Genomic DNA, 21,905 nt, shown 5'->3' with positions numbered 1-21,905 from the left:
CAGGCTTCCTCTCTGAAAAGGCTGGTAGGGAAATAGTGGTCCATACTGACTAAAGAATGTCAGCGCATCTCTTCACTGATGAAGAGAAGAATAAAAGGAGGTATTTGAAGCCCTGATCAAGCTACCGTAAGGCCTTGGCTCTATCAACCATGTCTTAGATGACCCAACCAAATACCCAGTTGCTACCTCTTTGATTTTCCAGGAACAGAATTTGTTCCTCTTCATACAAATTTCATACAAAATGATTTCTTAAGATTTTAACAAAAGGCAGGGGGTGGGTTAATATGCTCATTGTTAACTAAGTTTTTTTCTAGTCTAAATGATTTTCCTGGGTTATTTCCTATGAGGAGATATTTAATCCATCGTATGTTTTAACTCTTTTCATACAATTTGCTAAAAAAGAAAGTGAGGTGAAACAGTTAATTAGTTGAGTAATCTCGATGACGCAAATAGCTCTAATTGCATGTTAGTCTAATGCATCACTTTGTGGTTTTGCTACCACCTGCCATTCTTTTACAAGGAAACAATGCTCTCTAGTCATCTTGGGAGACATAAATTTTTCACTGCAAGAACACGTATTAGATCATAGCAACTAAAAAAGAGTATAACCTGTCTTGCACTCTCTCATGCAATGCCTAATAGAAGTCAAAGATTCATGCTGACCTGTAATCAGTAGCTACAAATTTAGGTCTTCCTTTAACAGCAAGCTCTGCATAGGTTGATTACTTCACCTGCTGCACCCAACATGAGGGTCTAATTCTGTTTCCTGAAATGCACACACGAGTGTCTTTGATTTCAGCAAGAGATATACCAGTATACCAACAGCACAATAAAAGTTAATTTTCTTTATACACAGCTGTCATGTGTTATTGGAATAGGTGTCTGAACCAACTTAGTAAAATGATACCTTTTTAAGGACATGGAAATTCTCAATCACGACAAGGCTGTTTCTTTTTTTTTTTTGCAGACACGTATGTGGCTACTGTGACACAAGTGTAATAGAATTGCCTTTCCATAGCAAACCAGATTTTCAATATGACACACATTGCCTTTCTATTAAAAAACACTATTTAAACATATTAGAAATGAATTCTTTTTGCAATAGTATCACATCAGGTAAATGTAGGGCTATGTTTTCTCTGAAATCTACTACCACCAATTGACATTACAGGAGATTTTCTTAATGTCTGCTGATGGTTTCTTTGGCATCCCTTATGCAGAAGCATGCCTCGCGTATATTCATCCTCAGAACAAAAAGAAACGTGAAAAGCCAAGCAGTTTGCATCACAGCACACCAAAAAATGACATTTGGGATATAATTTGTGATCCAACACTAGTGGCAAGTGGAATGCATTTTATGATATCGCATGAACCAAAGCTGCAAAAGCACCATCAATAATTCATAAGTTTGGGCTATACATAAAAGATGTCTGTAACGGTACTCCATGAAAAGCCCAAATTTTCTACTCGCATCAGATGAAAGGGGGAAATCACAGCAGTTTAAGCTCGCCGTGTTCTGTTATCGTTATGACATCCTCGGTGACTTCCAGCAGGAGCCAGCCGTGCTCAGCCCTGCCTGGAGGAAGCCCGCTTCGTGCAGTCCATGGGAGCCGTGCCCGACACGCGAGGGCTGCATTCAGCCCCCGTCCAGCCTTTCTGCTGCTTCCTCTGAAGCACTTCTTTTCCAAGGCTGCCCGGGGAACAACGTAGCACCGTATGAACTTCTGCGGGGTATTTTCCTCTTATTTCCTTGTCATTTTCGAGGCCTTTTCATGGTAAAGGTCAAGCTTCGCCGGCTTTCTCAGTGCCTCAAGGGAACAAGTTGCACTTGGCGAGGCGAGCAGACCTCTGGCAGGAGATAACGCCGGCTCCCACCAGCAGCCCCCCAACACCCCGGGGTGAGGGGGCACCAAGTTCAGTCGCTTCCCGTGCTTCGGGGCGTGCTTAATTGCCTCGGCTAATTACACTTCGTGAAGTCTAACTCGCAGCTGGTGAGCCCCCCAGCCTGAAAACCCCCCTCAGAGCCGCGATCCCAGCGGACAAGGGAGCACCAACGGCCGCGGGCAGCCCGTAACCGGCACGGGGCGCCCCCAACCGCCGCCCCCCTCACGGCGGGGCTCGGGCCGCGGGGCTCGGACGCACTCGGAAGGGTTCGGAGGGGCTCGGAGGGGCTCGGAGGGGCTCGGAGGGGTTCGGAGGGGTTCGAAAGGGCTCGGCCGCCGGTCGCTGTCCGTGGTGCTGAACGGCGCCCGCCCGCCCGCCGCTCCCCCCCCCCTCCTCCCTCCCGCCCCAACAGGTGCTCCCGGCCCGGCCCGCCCCGGCGCCCCCCCCAGCTCACCTGCGGCGCGGAGCTGCAGCAGGAGGCACAGCGCGCGGAGGCACGCGGCCGCCCGCCGCATGGCGCCCCCCGAGCCGAGCCGAGCCGAGCCGAGCGCAGCCGAGCCGAGGCGGGCAGCGCCGCGACACCGCGTCCCGCTCCCCCCCCCCCAGTCAGTGAGCATGCCTGGGAGCGCGCTGCGCATGCGCAGCGCCGCGCGGGCGGCAGGGCGGTGGGGCGGCGGTTGGGAGGGGGGCGCCTGCAGCTGGCTCTGGCGAGCGGGCTGAGGGGACCCGGGGGGAGAAGGGATGGAGGGGGACAAGGGGGGCACCGCCGGGCACCGCCGCACCCCCGCGGCCGGGAGGAGAGAGCCCAGCCCGCAGGCGGCCCCCTCAGGGTCCGGGAGGAGCCGCAGCCCGGCTCGCTGCCGCGGCGGAGCGGTGGTGGTGCGCCTCCTGGTACCCTTAAGGGGCGCCCCTAAAGGGTTGGGGGGACTGTGGGGACACAAATAAAGAGGGCGCACACTGAACGGGCGTGTAGCGAGGCCGTTTTATAAAGTTGAGTTTAATTGAATAAAAGAGTCACTGGAGGCTAAGCTTGAGTGGAAGCGGCAGATGTGTCACCCGGCAAGTGGCCCAGCTCCACGCCTGCGGCTGGACGCGGCTGGCGGGCTGTCCTGCACGGACACGGCGCGTCTGAGGCGAAGCAGGAGATAACAGGGGATGAGCAGAGCTGATAGCTGCTTTTAGGGTCTGCAGACGGACCTGTGTGCAGGCATTTTCTTCATGTCATAGAATCACAGACTCATTAGGGGTGGAAAAGCCCTCCAGGATCGTCTGGTCCAACCATCACCCTAATACCACTGTAACCACTGAACCCTGTCCCCGAGCACCACGTCCAACCTCTCCTTGAGCACCCCCAGGGACGGTGACTCCACCACCTCCCTGGGCAGCCCGTCCCTGTGCCTGGCTGCTCTTCCTGAGCAGAAATGTCTCCTCATTCCCACCCTGAACCTCCCCTGGCACAACTTGAGGCCATTCCCTCTGGTCCTATCACTAGTTACCTGTGAGAAGAGGCTGAACCCCAGCTCATGCTGTAAAGGGCTGCACAGGACCTGGTTTCTAGATGCGATTGCACATATACAAGTGAACTTCCTCTGCTATCCCCAGCACAGCTGTTCACATGCCACTGGGCTGCTGGGCCGTTGGCTTGACATCAGCCTCAGTGAAAAAACCGCTTGGTCTGGAAAACAGCACTCAATCTTGAGTTCTGCTCAAAACCTGGAACTAAAAGGATTGAGGGGGTTTAGAATGCAAAGTGGCTTTTGAGCCCTGCCATCTCAGTGATAACTTTTGTGGGTATTGTGCTGCAGATGCCCTGCTAAGTCCCAAGGTCTCTGCTGCTTCTTGTTCTGAGATGGTGCTTTGCTGTGGGTATGGACTAGCTGCAGCGCGTCCTCTTCCAGTTTAATCCTACTAGTCCTGACTAGTAGAAATGACAGCTAAAAAAAGTGAAAGATAGTAGTGTATCTGTGCAGCACACCCCACATGTGCCACCACAACAATAGTTCCCGTGTGCCCAGAGAAGAATACGGGAGGAATAAGTAGGCAGCTATACTTACTCCCCTGAGTAAATTATGCAGTGCAAGTTACATTTAGCTGGCTCCTAGGGAAAGACAAAAGAAAAATTTACTTACAGTCGTCTGCTGTTTTGTTATTCTCCACAAGTCATCACCCTTGTGTGTTCTAGGCAATGATTTAGGGTCAAATATGTCAACAGGATAGCTGCACTGAAGCTAATGGTATTGATTCATCCCCATGTGGTTGCAGATGAGGCAGCTGTGGTTTTGTATGATTGAGCACTGCAGCGCTCTCTGCTCACCTCACTTGTAGAGCCCAAAGACATGAAGACCAGATGACTCACCACCACTCTGTTAAGGAAATTGTTTTCCACTGGGGAAATGCCTTTAGATATGGTTTTGAGCCGACATCCAAGAAAACACTTAAGCATCCAACTCATACTTAAGCTGAGTTCATTGGGAAGATAAGACTCATTTGCTGGATTTTATATCAATGCGTCATTTTTAAAAGGCAGTCTCATCAATGCAAAATGGAAGCATGACTGTGGAGTGGGAAGCTGTTACACAGAAAGTTGAACTAACACATGTTGCATTAGCTTGAATTCTCTAGCTTCAGGGATTATTATTTTCTTTTCCAAATATAGAACATGATATTAGCAGAGCGGAGATAACTAATGTATGTATGTTGAGAGAGGATATTAAGTCTAGAGCTGAATTAAGTGTTCAGCTGAATGCTAGCTTTACCAGTATTTATCAGAGAGGTAAATGATATGGGATATTGCTATTTTTTTTTTTCTATAATATGTTATTCTCTTCTGATGTGACAGAGTATGCTGCTGAGAAGTTGTATTTCATGTTGGTTACAATTAAGAGAGACTGGTTGAAGTGTTAAGAGCTCTGCTTTTCTCACCTGTCATGCTGGGTAAAGCATCTTCCTTGGTTGGTATCCATTTTGCACCTAAACTTCCATTGACAAATGGCTTTAAGAGGAAGCTAAAACAACAAAAGCCAAATTCTAAAATAATCTTTAGTTTAAGAGGGCAGCGATACATGGATTAGCAAGCAGGAAATGTGTCTGAAGAAGAAGGAATCACATTTTTGTCTGAGATAAATAATACAGATGCTTATGTCTGTTGTCACTTGACAAGCTTCAGCAGAAAATTAAAGCACTGTAGTAATAAATGAAAGCAGGTTGGGGGAGGAGGAAGGGTGAAGAGGAGGTTATCTGCATAGATCAAAGGATTCTTTGGAGAAATGAATGCAAATCAGAAAAACAACTACTTTTTGCTGTGTGCACCTGTGTGTATACTGTGATTTCAGCGGAGGAAAGCTCATGGCATGTAAGATTAGGCCTAGCACAAGATGATATTGTTAGGGTGGGCAGAGGGGTTGCTTTAACACAGTGCAGGAAGGTAACTGCTGCAGGAAGAGTCTCAGGGACGAGCTGGTGACCTGAGAGATTGCCTGCGGGCAACATCATCATTGTACCAATGTAAATACATCATATTCCTTAATGAGTATTGTCATTATAGGACTACAGCACTTCTGAAGTGGTCTGAGACTCTCCAGTGTATTTTTGGCAGAATCTCTCATATAGACATGAAAATTTGACAGAGAGAGAGAGGATGCAAGGGTATTTTACTGTCTGAGCCAACTCATTTGTGGCTATGTGAATAGATATAAAACTTCAAAACCTCTACCCAGATTTTGGCAAGACCATATTATAAATTTTACACCATTTTAATATATTTTTTTCCTATTGAAGTTACTTATAGCTTAACTGGAAAAAAAATATATTCATTCCTGCTTGGTGGGGCAGTCTAGAAAGAATGAAATGAATTGAGGGGTATGGGAGCAAAAGCTGCCTGTTAAAGCTACAAGGCACACAACTGTTAATCCCCAGTGTGAGCAGCTGAAGCGTTGAATGAGACCTGCAAGGGGCTGGGGCAGCCCCAGCTGGCAGTGTGGGCAAGGCACGAGCACTTGCAAATGCATTTAGCCATGCTGATTACTTTCCTTCTGGCAGCATGTTTCATTCATGCATTTAGATTGCTAGTGAATTCTCATTATTTTCTTTTGATGTGAAGTCATATAGCTCTGGGTAACTTGCTTTCCAATGCAGTGCCCAAAAGCTATGTCTTTCTACAGTGTCTTCAGGAGTTGCAGATAGGGAGAGAAAATCAAGTTGGTGGTTCAGATGCTGGTTGTGGTGTCCTCCTTTTTTCCACACGAAGGAGGAGAGGGGTGAATGTGATGGAGAGCTGCTTATTCCTACCAGGTTTCTGATTGCTTGTCTCAGCATCTCGTATTTAGTGGTAAAATACTTTTAAGTGGTTTTGAAAGAATAAGGATGGCTATTCATCTTGCTTGTGGCAAGGTCTTTTAGCACTGTTTCCATCTGAAGCCTAATTGTGCAAATGTACCAGAAACGTCAGCTTTGCTTTGTGCTGTGCTGCATTAGCCATTCCATTGTTTTGCCTGAAAGTGGGACATGAATGCAGAGGTCAAAATATTCCAAATATAGGTGTGGGATTCACTTCATCGAATTTGAGAGATCTGCAAGGTAGGTATCTTCCTCTGAGCTAGTCATGACAAGCTCTATTTGTCATAAAGAGAAACAAATAAGAAGTCCTAGAGTATATTTCATCCAACTGCTTTTAAATCTGCCTTGGGATGAATCGTGACCCACAATGCTGATTTTTCTCCACTGACTCTAATGGCAGATAAAGAAAATTGCTTTCCATATAGGTAACAATATTTGCCCAGATAAACTTTATACATTCTTACAAAGTTGCTCACCTTGGGCATTTTTCTGGATTTCCCATTGGAGATATCCATGCCTTTGGATTTCTGATAATCCTCACAAGGAGATGTTGAACCCTCCACAAGGACATAATCAATAATTCCCTGTTAGCAGGTGTTTCTGGCTCTGTCCAGATCCATTCATAGCAAATATTTGAAAAAGCAAATGGCATCTCTGATTTCATACAGCCCAGGTACCATTTCAGTATTTCCTCTGATATTAAGTTCTTCTCTCTTTTATGTTATTCATACCAGAGGGCAGTAAAGATACCTCTGATTTTCTACCAGCACCATCCATATTCTTAAAAACAGACAGCAACACAGACAGCAAAAGATAAAAAATTTTTTAGGAAGAGTATGGCTCCTTGAAACAGAAAATAAGAGAGAATTCATTCAGAATTTTATTGAATACACAATTTTGTATAAAGTGAACTTTCTTCTCCTAACCCAGTTAAACAATAATAGACTGCCAGTCATCTCAGGTCAGTTTAACATTCATTATTTTCTTGTATGTGCACAAAGACTGAATTTAATGAAAATATGCTTGACATGGCTGCCCATTGGCTTTCCAAACAATGTTGTAAAAAATACTTGCAACTGGGAGTTGAGGTTTCAGTACATCAAAAGCTGCAGCACCTTAGCCTTGATTAAAAAAAAAAAAAAACACACACATGGACAGGAAACTGTATTCTGTCAATATTGAATTGACTTTCGTTAAACATTAGGGAGTCACAGCAGTTGTCCTCAGCAAATAGCAAGTAAACATCTTGTATAATTAATATTCAGGCAGACACTGTTCAGAGATTCATTGGATAGAAGCACTTTTTTGTTAATCATTTTTCTTTAGGATATCATTTGATTAAGTTTGGATTAGACATGTGAGGCACCATAAATGTAAAGATCTTAATGTAATTGCCCTAGTTGAGAAAAGGCTGATTGTCAGACTTCAGTTCCTGGGAACATTACAGCACAAATCAAGGCTTTTAACTCCATCTTCTGAAGTAATTTTAGTTAAATTTGAGATGTATGAGGTGAAGAGGTGAACTGCAAGGTGGGTGGAAAAATGAATGAACCAACAGGCTCAAATGGTGGTGGTCAATGCTTCAGGGCAAAGCTGGTGACCTGCTACTAAAATCTGTGTTGGGGTTGACGCTGTTTAAGGTCTACATTATCAAAAAATGGGATGGGTTGCACCCTCAGCAAGTCTAACGTCACACAATCTGGACGAGAAGTTGGTAGGCTGGAAGTCAAGTCTGCTACTCAGCAGGACCTTGACAGACTGGAAAACGAGCTGACGGAAACCTTGTGAAGTTCAAAAAAGGAAAATGTGAAGTCCTGCACCTCGGATGGAATAATGCCATGCAATTACTTTGCACAAGCCGTGGGCTAGTGGGGCAAGAGACAGCTTTACAGAAATGGGCTAGGAGGTTCTAGTGGAGACCGAGATGAACATGAGTGAACAACGTACCTCTGTGGTGATGTAGTGGTGTAGCAGCTAAAACACCAACTGCAGTTTGCTCACTCCCCCGCCATAAGTCAGGTGGGGGAGCAGATTGAGAAGTGCAAGAACTCGTGGGCTGCGACAAGGACAATTTAATAAGAAAGGGGGGAATAACAACGAAAAGAATAAACAAAGCAGGTGATTCACAACGCAACTGCTCACCACCCACCCACCCACCGATGCTCACAATTGTTCACAACCGGCACTCTAGACATTTCTACTCACTGCTGCTTGCACACACAGACAATACCTCTAAAGTTCATGGGTGTCCTAAACAAGTGTTTATCAGTGAGTGGCCAAGACCATGGAAATGAATTCCATAGAACCATGGCAAAAGCTCATTTACTTTCATTCTAAGCCTAAGGCATATTTCTTTAGCCTTCCTTTGTCTAGCATAAGAGCACAGCATTATGCACATAATATTTGCTCCAAAATTTCTCTCAGTTTTTATCTGGGTTAGAAGATGGGGAAAAGAATAAAGGAAATCTAGCAGATGCTAGAGATGTTGTTTAATGCAATTCTCAAAGGAAGACCAATCTCACAGACACAAATTGTTATAAGTTGAACAGTTTGGGTCTATGCACTGTTAATTTGAGGAACTTGCAGCACAATCCTAAAGCATTAAAGTAGTCACACGTTTTATTAGTCATATTATTGTTAGAAATATTACTTCTTGGGTGTTTTGTTTGCTTCTTTACAAGTATAAACTGTAAAGCAGCAGCCTATAATAAATGTGTATCCCATTTAAATACTGTATGTAGTACATATATTAAAAAATACATAAAATTTAAAGTTTAAATAATATTTAATGTGAACCTTACTTGTAAAGAGGGTGATAAAGGAATCACCAAAAAATAAAAAAAGTCCAGTGTGCACATTTTAAAAATAAATTATTTACAGATAAACATTAGCCAAGTTCTAGTCTACAGGCTTGGCAGTATTGTTACAAATTAGGACAGCTCTGATAATTTTATAGAAAGACCAGACTATACCCTTTATTGTTGAGACTTTAAAGTGTTATTGTGATTCACAATTAAAATGCAATTTATTCTTTAGGAGAGAGAGAATGTTTAAATAAAAATTTAAAAACATCAGCAATTTTAAATTCTCTAATTAAGGTTTCCTTGCATCCTATAGCAGAAGTTATTTCCCATTTCAGTTGCTTCTAGAGCCTATGATTTTTTATCTATGTATTTACTTATTTATTTTTAAAAGAGATTTTACTTAATCTTATTGCAACAAATTTCAGTCTACCTGTTAATGCCAAGATGTAGCCATTAGAAAGGCATTATATCTAATATCACCAAATTTTTGATAGAGCCATTCTGTTGTCAGGCTACACATATTGTTGTTATTGCAAAAAGCTGTCCCAAATTCATCAAAGTTGTAAGAACTCTATTGAGGATTTTTGGAGGTATTGACTGCTCTTTGTTTTCAGCTGGAGGTTTCATCTGGAGTTTTCTCTCAAAATCTCATCTGCCCTGAATATGCTTCAGTTCTAGCAGGCATCCAGCAACAGCATGTGTGTCACTGCAAAGGTAAGCAGGAATCCCTTGTAACTACTGCTTGTAGCAGCGAGGAGTCCCAAGCAGCAGAATGGAAAGCACAGAACTTCTTTCTATACCTGCTGCTAGCAGTGGAAGGGAGAAGCCCCAGTGGAAATATCAAAAGAGGTATGAGTGGAGAGCAAGGTATTAGCAAGGTGATATGGTGATATAGTCTGTTTACAAAAGGAAAAATTGAACTACAGGAGTGGATGGGGGAGCACACAAGAAGAGACAAACAGTGGTCAGGAAAACAGGAGGAGATGGCAATAGAAGCATGAGGGTCTGTGGTCAGTAAAGTACACATCATAATTTGGATAGGAATGCCAGATTCTTTGTGGTCTGAAAAAAATGTTTCAATTTGCTGAGCAGTGAGTAATTTTATCCAAACAAAAAAATAAACAAAGATCATCTCTGCAATTTATAGTCTGGAGAAATAAAAAATTTAGAGGCCAACATTTAGTAATTGCTTCTCTTAATGTCAGTTTAGGGAGTCCAGTCCGGCTTTTCTAGTTACATGGGCTCCCTCACCAACTCCTAGGGGACACAGTGATTAAAGACAAGGAAAATGATTCTGGTTATTAACCATGATTCTTTAATTGATAAAAAATGAAAAGAAAAAAATTAAAAACAGCACAAACAAAATCAATGTTTATTCAGTTTTCATTCTTCCTATTCTATTTATTTATCCTTTTTTTTTTTTTTTTTTTTTTTTTTTTTTTTTTTGTGGAAAGGCCTTAACAAAGGCTACATCACTGAGTGTGGTCCAACCATACGGAGTCCAGAATATTTACTTCTTCCAAGTAGCAGCAAGTCTCAATGTAGCATAGGTAATGAAAGTAGTCTAGAAAGCTATCAGCAATTCCATCTGAGGACTGATCAGACCTATGTAAAGTATTGCAGATAACCTAACTTGTAGAATTATAGATGATCAGTGGAGAGAAATGTTAAAACTTATAATATCTGGAAAGTGGTTCTGTGAAAATAAGTCATTTAGGGAGCTGTCAAAAGTAATCATATAAATGGGTATCAGTAGTCTTATAAAATAGTCTTTCTGCTGTTCTCTTTTCCCCATAGTATTTTAATTCAAATAGTAAATCAATATCCTGGTAGAATCTTCAAAATAGATGTATCAATCAAATGTCTTGGCAATGCTTTAACACTTTGTCTTTGGAAATGTGGTCTTGTCATCATATTACAGAAACATTAATGAGAAGAAAATCACTATTCCCAAGTGGAGTGTTGCAGCTTCTTTGCTTTGCCAGTTTTTTTTTTTTTTTTTTCATGTATCTAGTTATTATTTATTTGTAGAAGCCAATGGACAAACAATGAAAATTACAATAAACTTGAGAGCAGAAACAAAAGCTTTCTTCTCCTACTTGCTTTCTAATCTCATTTTTTAATAACTTCAGAAAAGGAGGAACTTGTATATTTATCAGGCCAGAATTGTTGGCTTCTTACTGTCTACAGACTCACTATGTGGCTCCACACCCTAGTACACTCTTGACATATTTCCATCATGTGGCACTAAACCAGAGCTGGGTCCACCTTTTCTCTTAATATATCCCTACCTTTTCTTTCGTTTCTAGAGAGAATAATCTTCTTTTAAAGTCTAGTCTTTCTGACACTCAGCTGTGGTGTAAGGTTTATTTTCTTGAAATAAAGATCATGCCATTACCTAACAGGAGCCTTCTGAGACAGACCTTGCTCTTTCCAGTGACATGCATTTGTGGTTTAACTCTTATTTTCTCACTGTACAGTTGCTTTTATGCTTTAATGGTATGTAAAGCGCTTCCAAAACATAATAAAAGATTCATGACAAAATACTGTATAGAAAGCACAAAGATTTTTATACACTGCCCACCTTGTAGCATAAAGGCAAGTAGTATGTAAAGCTGAAGAACTGTGAATTTGGAGTTTGAGTCTTTAAAAAAAAAGTTTAATGCTTTGTGGCTAATGTATTTTACCTTCTAACACTTGAAACTGATCCTTAACTAAGAAAGGATGAAGAATTTCTATATTTATCCAGAGCATTTCCTAGTGGAAAATAAATGCCCCCAAACTTAACCCATAAATACAACTTTCTGCACTTTCCAGCCATCATTGGTATAAAAATAATCACAGGTAAGTTTTCAAACCGAGAAAAACTCTGACAAGATAGCAATGATTTAACATTAGAATTTTACTAACAACCATTTTTGAATCAATATTGTTGTTTTTCCCTGCACTTTGCTACCAGAATACAGCTATTAAGCCACAGGCAAAGTGCATCACTCATCCTCCAGCAGCTGATACCCTGAGAGGGAAAATAGCCTCTAATGCTCGAAGTGGCTCAGGTCACGGAGGACATTGTCAGCATAAAGATTTCAACTTGTTGATGACTCCCGGGAATCCGTGCTATTCCTAGTTATTTATAAAATGCAAATTGAAGAGAAAAATAATCCGATATGGAAGGTTTCAATTGAAACATTATGTTTATGCTTACACAGCCAAGTCAAATACCTCATTGTTTATAGCCCATTGCTAAGTCTTACATACTTTTAAACCAGCTGAGAATGGTGAAATACAGCCTCACTGTTCTAGCTCTGTCTGTTTTCAATACAATTCCAGGCCAGACCTCTCATCTGACTTTGTAACCCTCTCTTGGATATTTAACATTAACATTAAAAAAAGTTCAGTTCATTGCTTCAGCTAAAATATGGTGTCCAAGGAGCTAGTAGGAGCAAGGAAGGAAACAGCAAAACACATGCTTATTAACACCATTTCTTAACTATTGTAGCTTTATTCTTAAAGCACTCATGTTTTCAAAGACCTCACATTTTTTTCCCACGCCTGATATCAAGCGCCTTCTATCACTGGCTGTGGCTGGTCCCCACAACCTCACTGTCATGGAGTCTGTCTCTTGTGCCACATGTCCTCTCAAACATTGCAGCTCTTTCCCTCATTACAGCCAACTCGTCAGTACATCTCTGCAGAAATGCCAAGAGGGGTCAGACTACTTGAGGGACAGTGCCTGCTTTCGTGTCAGCACGGTTAGGACAGTGAGCAGTGCTCTTCGAAGTCCAGCTCATTCCCAGGCTCAACAACTATCTTCTACAAATTTCATTGTATCTGCCTTGTAAAAAATAGAGAATTTTCTAAAGACATGTTTGACTGTCATGGAGTTGCAGAAATGGTGCAGTAGCAAAATCAAATGCACAAAAGCTGGGAAACATCGAAATTAAGTTTGTCAGAAAACTTTGTTCCTGTTGTGCCTACCCATTAAGGTGCAGCTTCCATGACCACACACCACACTTTTCCCTGAGATAAAACACAAAGAGGCTTGATACAGTGGGGTGGTCTTCACATTCCAGTACTGACATTTGAGATATTTGCTCAAGTTTTCCTCAAATGTGTGCACATTTTCAGCATTTGCAGTGAGGAAAAGGAAAAAGAGAAAAGAAAAAAAAAACGTAAATGCCACAGCACAAGAAAAAATCAAAAATTCACATACAGTGGGGATTTCATCCATTCAAGTAGCTTATGCTGAGGCACTTATGTGCAATAAACTTCTCATCGTCCAGTTTTAAGAGTTACATAGTGCATAATATAAAGATTTAATTACATTTAGTTTTCCAGCAGTTCAGAGTTTTTCATCATTGTTGCTGAGTTTCTTCAAATTCTGGCAGATAAAGCTGGTAATCAAGATAATCTATATAATCTTTTTAACTGGTGTAGATGTAGAAAAACTGTTTCCTTAGACTTAAATTTCTTTAAAAAACACTACCGGATCCAGTCCAATACCTCTCAGAATACCAATAAACTATATGTATTTTATATAATAAAACACATGATTGCAACCTGGGCAGATGGGATTATATATAATGGCCATTTATGACCCAGCTGAAAGATCACCTCTCTGGTTTTTTAAAGACCAAGTGCTAATGAGGTGTCCAGCTGTGGATGCTGATGGGGTGCTGAAGACTTCCACCTTGCTGTCTGTGTACCTCAGAATCATTTGTAATCCCTAAGTTAATTATAGGATGTGGTCTTTGAGAATTGTTCCCTCACAGAAACATTTCCAGTTGTTTTTGACTCTCCCACCCCCTGCCCAAGGGTCCTTGGAGGATTTGTCCCAGTTGCCACTTGGCCACAGAGCTCCAATATAAATTGAATAGTATTTTCAGTTCCAGAAACACTTAGTTTTAAAGCCGTAACATCTTTTCTCTTACACAGATATGTCAACACATTCTTAGTCCAGGGCTGAGCTCCTCTGTTACCCATTGCACAGGTCCTGGAGCAAGTCTGTGCAGGGCACTTCCTTACATGTTACTCTCCATGCTTAAGTCCTCGCTTCGGAGTTATCCCACTCCCTTACCATTCCTTACCTTACGTAGCTTCCATTAATACTCATTAAACCCTGTCAGAGACTAGCAGCACACGCAACTGAGATTCAAGGAGCTGCAAAGTACCAATAGCAGAAAACCAAACTGCACCCAAGTAGCAGGCTCTGCCTCAAAGAGGACCCCAGGAAATACTCAGTACGGGTCAGGACGCTCACTAGATGTCACTGTTCTCCAGAAATAAATGTGTGAGCACTGTTTTGTGGCTGTGAATCTAGTGCATCGTTTACAAAATCGTGCAGCAACTCGTACGTTCAGAAACGGAGCTCATCTACAAAATTTTCGTAGTTCAGCAAAACATTTCTCCAAATGTCTACTCTGCTTGCACCGTCTGATTTTCCTCTCATTTAGCTCAGTGTAAACCAAGAGTAAATTCACTCAGACTGAATAGCACTTCTGGCTGATGGCCAGAGAGGAATACAGTCATTTTTCAATCTTTTACCTGTCTATACTGTCTTAAGATACATGCTTTAGAGACAGGGGGATCTCAAAATGAACAACGGAGTGCTTTATGCTGCCTGGCTGTGTATGTACACAATGGTTGTTCACCCTGCAGATAAAGAAAATTAAAAAAATAAAGAAAATAAAGAAAATATTTTGATGCTGCTTTTGCCCAAATGCAAGTTTTATGCATTTAACTTTGTATGTCTAAATTAATATTTTCCTTAGTGTCACTATATGATCACTGGGGAGCAACTGCGTCTTCCTCAGTGACTCAGATTGGAAGCGCAAGTGATGTGCTGCTGGAAGAGCTTCTCTTTTTTCCAGTGAGTACATCAGCCACTCAGGAAGAGATGAACTTTTCTTACCTGAGCACATAAAATTACGTGATTAAAACTGACAAGTGTGAGCACTCCCAGAGACACTGGACTCAGGTTGTATCCAGGCATTGCAATACAGAAAGGATGCTACTAGTAAGAAGACAGACTGGAAGAAGAGGCAGAGATGTTGCTAGTGAGGTAATCATCTGTAAAGAGGATAACTGAATTAAACTAGGCTGTAAAAAAAAAGAAAAAGAAAAAGAAAAAAAAAAAAAAAAAAAAAAAAAAAAAAAAAAGGGCTCTTTTGAGAATGTTTATAATGTTTTGGAACTCCCAGTGTTCACAAGCAGGCTACAGCATGGACTCACTAATAACTGCCAGATTTGGCACTGTTTTCCTCATATTTGCTAAATCAATAAACATCGGGGAAAAAATCCAACCCACGTCACCCAAGTGTGTCCAGAGCATCATTAGTGCATAACAGCATGTTTCTACATGGGGGGTCACGCTGCTGACTTGAGGCAGTCAGCTTAGGTGCTCTGACTCGCCTTGTGCAGAATCTACTGCTCTCTGGTGACTCCTTTACTTTTACATAGAGAAACTAGGCTGTGAATCACCCTCAAGTGTGCAGTTCAACAGCATTTTAAGCTGATCTAAGTCAGTGGTGTGGCAAGTCCCACCTCCACCTCCAGCTGTACATTCCTGCTCTTTCTCCCTCATGTCTGGTAGGTGGTGAGCAGGTTTGGCCAAAAACTAACCCAGAAGGGAAGAGAAAAATAAACCAAAAACAAACATTCATTTTCTATTTTGGATAAGCTCCCTGAAAAGACTCAAAGTTTGTAGGGAACATGGGAATGCACCACCAAGGTGATGGAAGGCAAGACCCGGGCCACCCTGACTGAAGTTTGCTAATGTTGCCAGGGGTTTACATAGCTGCCCAATGTAGCCCAGGAAGGGCAACGTGAGCTCTCCCCTCCCTGCAGCCTCTGGCCCTGTTCCCTAAACACACCTATTGAAGTGTAAAACTCACAAGGAAGGGGCTGACTCCTGGCTGCCATGAGGTAAGAAGATTTTCTCCAGCACAGCAGGAGAAGGGTAGCTGTCAGGGCAAAGAGAAGCCTGCCCTGGCACTGGGTGGAGAGGACAGCCACGTTCCCTCGTGAGTAAAATATAAAGGCACAGCTGAGATATAGAGCAGAGCAGAGTAAAAGAGCAATGATGCATATTCCTGGGTTGCTACAACTTTCTGAGGGGCATCTTGGTTCTCAGTTTGGTTACAGATTATGAGGATGGAGAATGACTTGGAGAAATCTTTTTTCAACTCTGATGCTAAAGCAAGTACAGATTGCACAGATCAAGGGAGCTCTCTCTACATATTTTAAGTTAGGCAAAACAATTAGTCTTCATTAACAGCTTGTCTAATTTAATTTAAAGGATAAATCTGCTTCCCTGTAAGATGACTGAAGTAAACAACAATAAAAACAAATTAAAGGCAAAAACTTCAAACCAACATTTGACTGCCACATGTGTGTATCAGCCAAACTCAGGAGTCATTACTACTTATCTCAACTCATCATCTGCTCTCATTTTGTTCAGAAACTTCACATCATTCTTGACAACATATCAGAACATTTCATGGATTTTGCATTACAAAGTGCCAAGTGCTGTGGGAGATTGATTTTGCTAGAAGCAACTAGGAGAAAGACAAAAATCAAACCTTTTAACTAGCCCATAGCATCAAAAGTCTTATGTGGATTGAAATTCCTTTCATGTGGAATTTCTCAAAGAAATTCAAAGATTTCATAGAATTTTCTTAGGGTGAAGACTGTCTTTAAATATTTAATGAATTTGTTGTCACATTTGGACTGATGGTTGCCTTGGCCAACCACCTCTGGTCTTTTTCTGCAGGATGTTTATTTTCTAGGAACATATATTCACCATAACATTAATTCATAGGTAAGCAAAGTAAGCAAATCTGCACTTCTCCTATCCATGTCTTGGAGTCTATGCTACTTTAAGATAATCTGTCTGGGAATGTGTGTCTCCTTGGTTACAATACATGCTGAGAAATAAATGTTAAATCCAGAGATTTTGAAGGCCAGAAAGCATTTGCCAGAAACTTACAAAACTCTGTGGTTTGTGATGCAGTTTTTTATCCTCACCTGCACTTTAGAAAGCTAAAAAGCAAATAAATGCTATAGTGTTTTTGTTTGTTTGTTTGCTTTTCTAGGCAAGCTATTTCTGCATTCCTTGCTCAGATATCATTGTATCTTTATAAAAATATACCTAATAAAATGGAAGATGCTCAATAAACCTATGGCTGGGGAAGAATGGGAGACAATACATTTTGCCTGACTTTGTTTCACATTGCAGGGAAATGGACAATCTCTTGAACTTAATAATTTTCCTACTTTGTCATCCTTCCTTTATTTGTTCTTAAAGAACTTGGTAATTTCTCATATTTGTGGGATTTCTAGGGGATGTAGAAGGCACAGGAAATTGATAGAAATGCAAATTTGTGTCAAGATTCACCAAGGTTCAATGGACTGGAGAGGAAAAACAGATGCCCTGAGCCTTCATTTATGAGCAGAGAAAAAACGTAGGTTGTTTTGTTGGTTTTTTTTTTTTTTTTTTTTCATTCTCTTTAATTCAATGTAAAATATATAAATAGTGTGAATATTGCAATTACATTTTCTTCCTCAGCTTTCCATCTGTTATTGGATTATCATTATGCTTTGGTCACAATATCTCTGCTCTCTGTAAGCCTTGTTGTTTCAAAACTTTTTTTTTTTTTTTTTTGGTGAAAAACTGAGTACTTAGATGCTGCATTAATAAATAGCTGTTTAGAAGCCAAAGGGTTCCTGTTTATTTTCAGCTCATCATCTTGAGGTGAAAAAAAAGAAAGCACAAAACACCACTTCAGAAAGTTGAGAGATTGATAATGACAGTACTTTGACCAAAGGATTACTTCAAACATCTTGTAAAATAGATTTCAGAGGAAAACAAAGATGAAAACACTGAATTTGTAACAATTATACACATGGAAAAGCCTTCAGATGGCTGGTAGAGGAAAATCTGTTGTTTCCATTCTGATTTCAGTTACCTGAAAGGACAATGAAGGAGTTTCAAGGCCATGGGAAGAGCTGACGTGGAGAGTCAGTCTACCTGATTTCATCAAGTGCTCAGATGTTTTTAGACATTCCTCAATAACCAACCGTGGGGATCCCAAGGCCACAGGCAAGGTATCATTGTCTTGTATTTACAAGAGATCATGCAAGAGAGGAGTTTTGTCTTGTAGTGGTTCTTGGGAAGCTGAGCTTAACCATGAAACACAAAGAAAAACAAAGTTGACAACTCTTCTGCAGTAGATACCAGAATAAGGGGTGGGGGGGGGGAGGGGGGGCGGGGAATCCCTTTTTAGCCAAGCAGCTAAATCAAATGCCAAATGAAGACTGTGGTCACCCTGTGTTTCTTCTGGTGTGAATGCATAAAAAGAGATACCGTGAAAGGGCCCTTCAGATCATAGCCAGACAGCATTAACTGTTGAAGGAGATTCTTATTCACCTGCTGTGAGCAGAGACCGAGCCCCAAACCAGCATGTTCCTCACTCCCAAAGCTGTGTTGGCTTCTCTCAGTCAGATGAATTCAATTCACAATACCTGTCCCAAAATACTGGCCTTGTAAAGCAACAAGTTCAAAGTCAGTATTTTCTTCTCTGTAAATACTGAGGCAAAGACAAATTAGATGACTTGCCAGGGTCACCCAAGGAGTTTGTGACAGAGCCAGAAATTCAGCCAATTCCTATTCCAGTGCTCTAAATGCAAGGTAGAATTACCATTCCCTGTAAAGCTTTCATGACTTGTTCTGTGTTACTTTCAGATCACTTAAACAGAAGGTTTTGAAAGTAGGCCAGTTTATTAGAACTTATTTGAAAAGAGCAAGTTTGACAGACTAAATTAGTCCCTGAATATCACTTTTGGTGTTTCTTTTGCATTTGCCATCTTAAAATTGTGGTACCACTGCACAATAGAACAAAAGTTTCCATTTTTCCAGTAAATCAATGCAGACGATTTCTGAATATGTTCCACAGGCAGGAACAAAAATATAATGATTTTTTTTTTATTTATTTTTATTATTAAAATATTCACCCTTTGGTCTTGTGGGAAGAGAAGGTTGTGACTGACAGATAATTTGTTTGGCAAACCAACAAACTCTCCATACTGCAATTTTTCTTTTCTCAACCCCAGATGCTTTTGGGGCTTTACAGTGCTGCCACTTACACATGTGAAGAGGCATATCCTCCCTACAGCTCCTTGTCCAATGATCCAAGTTCCCCCATTCTTGACTCCAAACTCAAGGCTCCTTTTGACAGTGATTGATGGCCACCCTCTTACAGGAAGAATGACTAACTCCAACCTGTGAGTATTGGAGGTGCTACAAAATATATCTGCTGTACTATTTATTTTGGGAAGCGGACATGTGCCCACATTTTTATTCTTGGAATAAACATTCTGACATTTTCTGGCAGGTGTGAATGCTGTAGCATACCAGCAGGCAGAAAAAAAAATTAAAATGACAGCTTCTAACCTCTCTGATGGAAACAAACTGACTATTGCTGATGTGAAAATTGTAAACCCTCACCAGATTCCATATGAATTCTATCACTTGAAAAGCCAGATTTTGATCTTAAGGGTCTCCTGGCAGACTGGAATGAAAAATATCCATTTTTTTCAATGGTGCCTACTTGCTCTTCTTAACCAAATCCAAACCATAAGACAACTGTATAATGAATTATGTAAATTTTAAACCTCAGCCTGATTGCAGCCAACTCATTTTGCCAATAGTCTGAAAAGATTAGCCCTAATGTCTAAGTGACAGCATGCAGAACCCTTCTCAAATCTCTTTCAGCTGTCATCTCATCAAAAGTGCATTGACGTAGCAGGTCTGATGTGAAGGGGTAATTTCAGTTCTTATTCAGGTTAAGGTCAGTAAAATTTAGACTTAATTTTGCATTGCTTTATTCCAACACTTGCCTAAAAAATTATATAAGCTTTTACAACAAATATTTCTGAAAACCTATTATAACAGTTCCTTACACATTATTTGGTATGTCTTGGCTGTAATGTCTTAGGAGTTAGCAGTGTATATGGAGAAAACATTAAAAGTCACAGATGGAGCATATATTTTCTAGCTTCATTACATATATGTATAATTGTAGGCTATAGGTAGTAAGATTTTTTTTTCTTTTATGATTACTCCATAGGGAGACAATGTCTAATTCTAGATTAGAGTTTGGTAAAGTTTGGTGTCACTTGAATGTTAGCATTGACCAGAACAGTACAGAGAAAAGGAGTCAGAAATTACATGAGTCAAAATAGGGAAACAGTAATAAATGTCAGTAAGTAGGCCAGAAGAATTCTGTATATACTGCAAGAAAGTCTTAGATAAATTCATCTTTTCTCCTTAGCATATGCACTGTACTAACAGCTACTTCTACTCCTCTACTACTCAAAGAACGTTCCGGTTGTGAAAAATTGCAGCGTATAAATTAATCTATCCCATATGAGTGCAGCAGTATAAGTCAACAGTTACCCATTTTGGACAAGCACACACAGAACAATTCATCAAAAAAAAAAAAAAAAAAAAGTCATTAAAGCATTTCAGTACATTAACACTGTCACAAGAATAGAGCATCTTCAGAAGTCAAGAAAGGCTGAAGTGCCTAATGGAAAGAATACAGGAGTCCATCACTAACCTACTGCAACATCTTAAATGAGCCACTTCAGTTCTCCATGTCTCAGTTCCCCATTTCTGTAACCAGATTTTCTTCAAGTCCTGTGATTAAACAGCAACAGAAATGTTATGCTCATAAGTGACTGAATAATAAATAATAACGAATAACTATGGCTAAGAAAAAATGGGCTCATCTGTGCACAGATGCCTTGCTCATATGCAAATTGTTTGTATGCACAAATGGCTGAGAGCACAACTGAACTGAAAAATATTTAGAATTTGAATGAAAGCAGGACTGCCAAACCACAGCATTAGGCCACCAACATTCATGGCACTGGTATAAAATCCAAATATTAAGAAATACTGCATTTTATTGGTCTTCTGGTTTTTGAGCCTTCCATGATCATTTTTTTCCGGCTTTCTTCAACAACAAGAGCTAGTCACAGAATGGAATTTCTGTCTTCAACAGGCAAAACCATTAAATTGTTAAAAATGTTGTGGAACATAATTTCTAAAAAAGAATTAGGTATGAAAGCACAGACATATTTCATTCTGATAATGAAATACCATTAATATGAAGTCCAAATGAACTTTTACAACTTTATCAATATGGAAATCAATATCAATAAGGTTGAAATGGCTTTCTGTGATTAAAAATAATTTATCTGTAATGGTGCTATATTTTCCAGGTGCGAGCCATACTGGTAAATATCTTCCTCTCTGAGACTAAGATGTTGATTTTTAAAAGTTGAACTGACATTTTTGCTTGTGTGACAATATTCTGTATCTGAACTCCTTAAAACATAAATCAAGAGCTAAGCCAAGAGGTTCCTACATACTGAAGAAATCTGTACTGCTGTTGAGCCTTCATGTGGTCCATTGCTGCATTTCAACATTATGCTGGGAGAAATATTACCATATGGTCAGGTGCAGATATACAATGGAGAAAATGGATACGTCATCCTCTTTTCTTCCCTGCCTCCATCTTTTACACGAGAAATGTGTCCCAGTCTCTCAAATCACAGCACATGCCCATAGGCTGTGCAATGCCCATCATTTAGATCTGTGTTGCTTCTCTTTGTGACAACTCTACAGCCAGGTTTAGGAAGTCACAGGACAATTTTCTCTCAGGTCACAGGCTTGACTTCTTGACAGTGGGCAATTTGCTACACTGCCTCTCAATCATTACAGGCCATCCTTTAATTGTCACCAATGCCACGATGACATCAACTTTCAAAACAGCAGCACGTGTTTGAAACTGCCTTCTCCCAAAGGCTGTCAACCAG

At 40.8% G+C, this 21,905-nt stretch overlaps 1 protein-coding gene across 1 annotated transcript in view; it reads right to left on the bottom strand.

Moving 5' to 3' along the window:
• Positions 1 to 2,501, bottom strand: part of PTPRR (protein tyrosine phosphatase receptor type R) — a gene marked incomplete at its 5' end in the record, with an annotated part of 142,063 nt that extends 139,562 nt beyond the window's left edge. Inside the window, one exon of the mRNA XM_084491958.1 lies at positions 2,339 to 2,501. Coding sequence (XP_084348084.1) covers positions 2,339 to 2,501 — 163 coding nt within the window. The remainder of the gene's footprint in view (positions 1 to 2,338) is intronic.
• Between the last annotated feature and the right edge of the window lie 19,404 nt (positions 2,502 to 21,905).

This window comes from Aythya ferina (genome assembly GCF_964211825.1).
Source record: "Aythya ferina genome assembly, chromosome: 1".
Lineage (NCBI taxonomy): Eukaryota > Metazoa > Chordata > Aves > Anseriformes > Anatidae > Aythya > Aythya ferina.
This window is presented reverse-complemented; position numbering and strand designations above follow the sequence as displayed.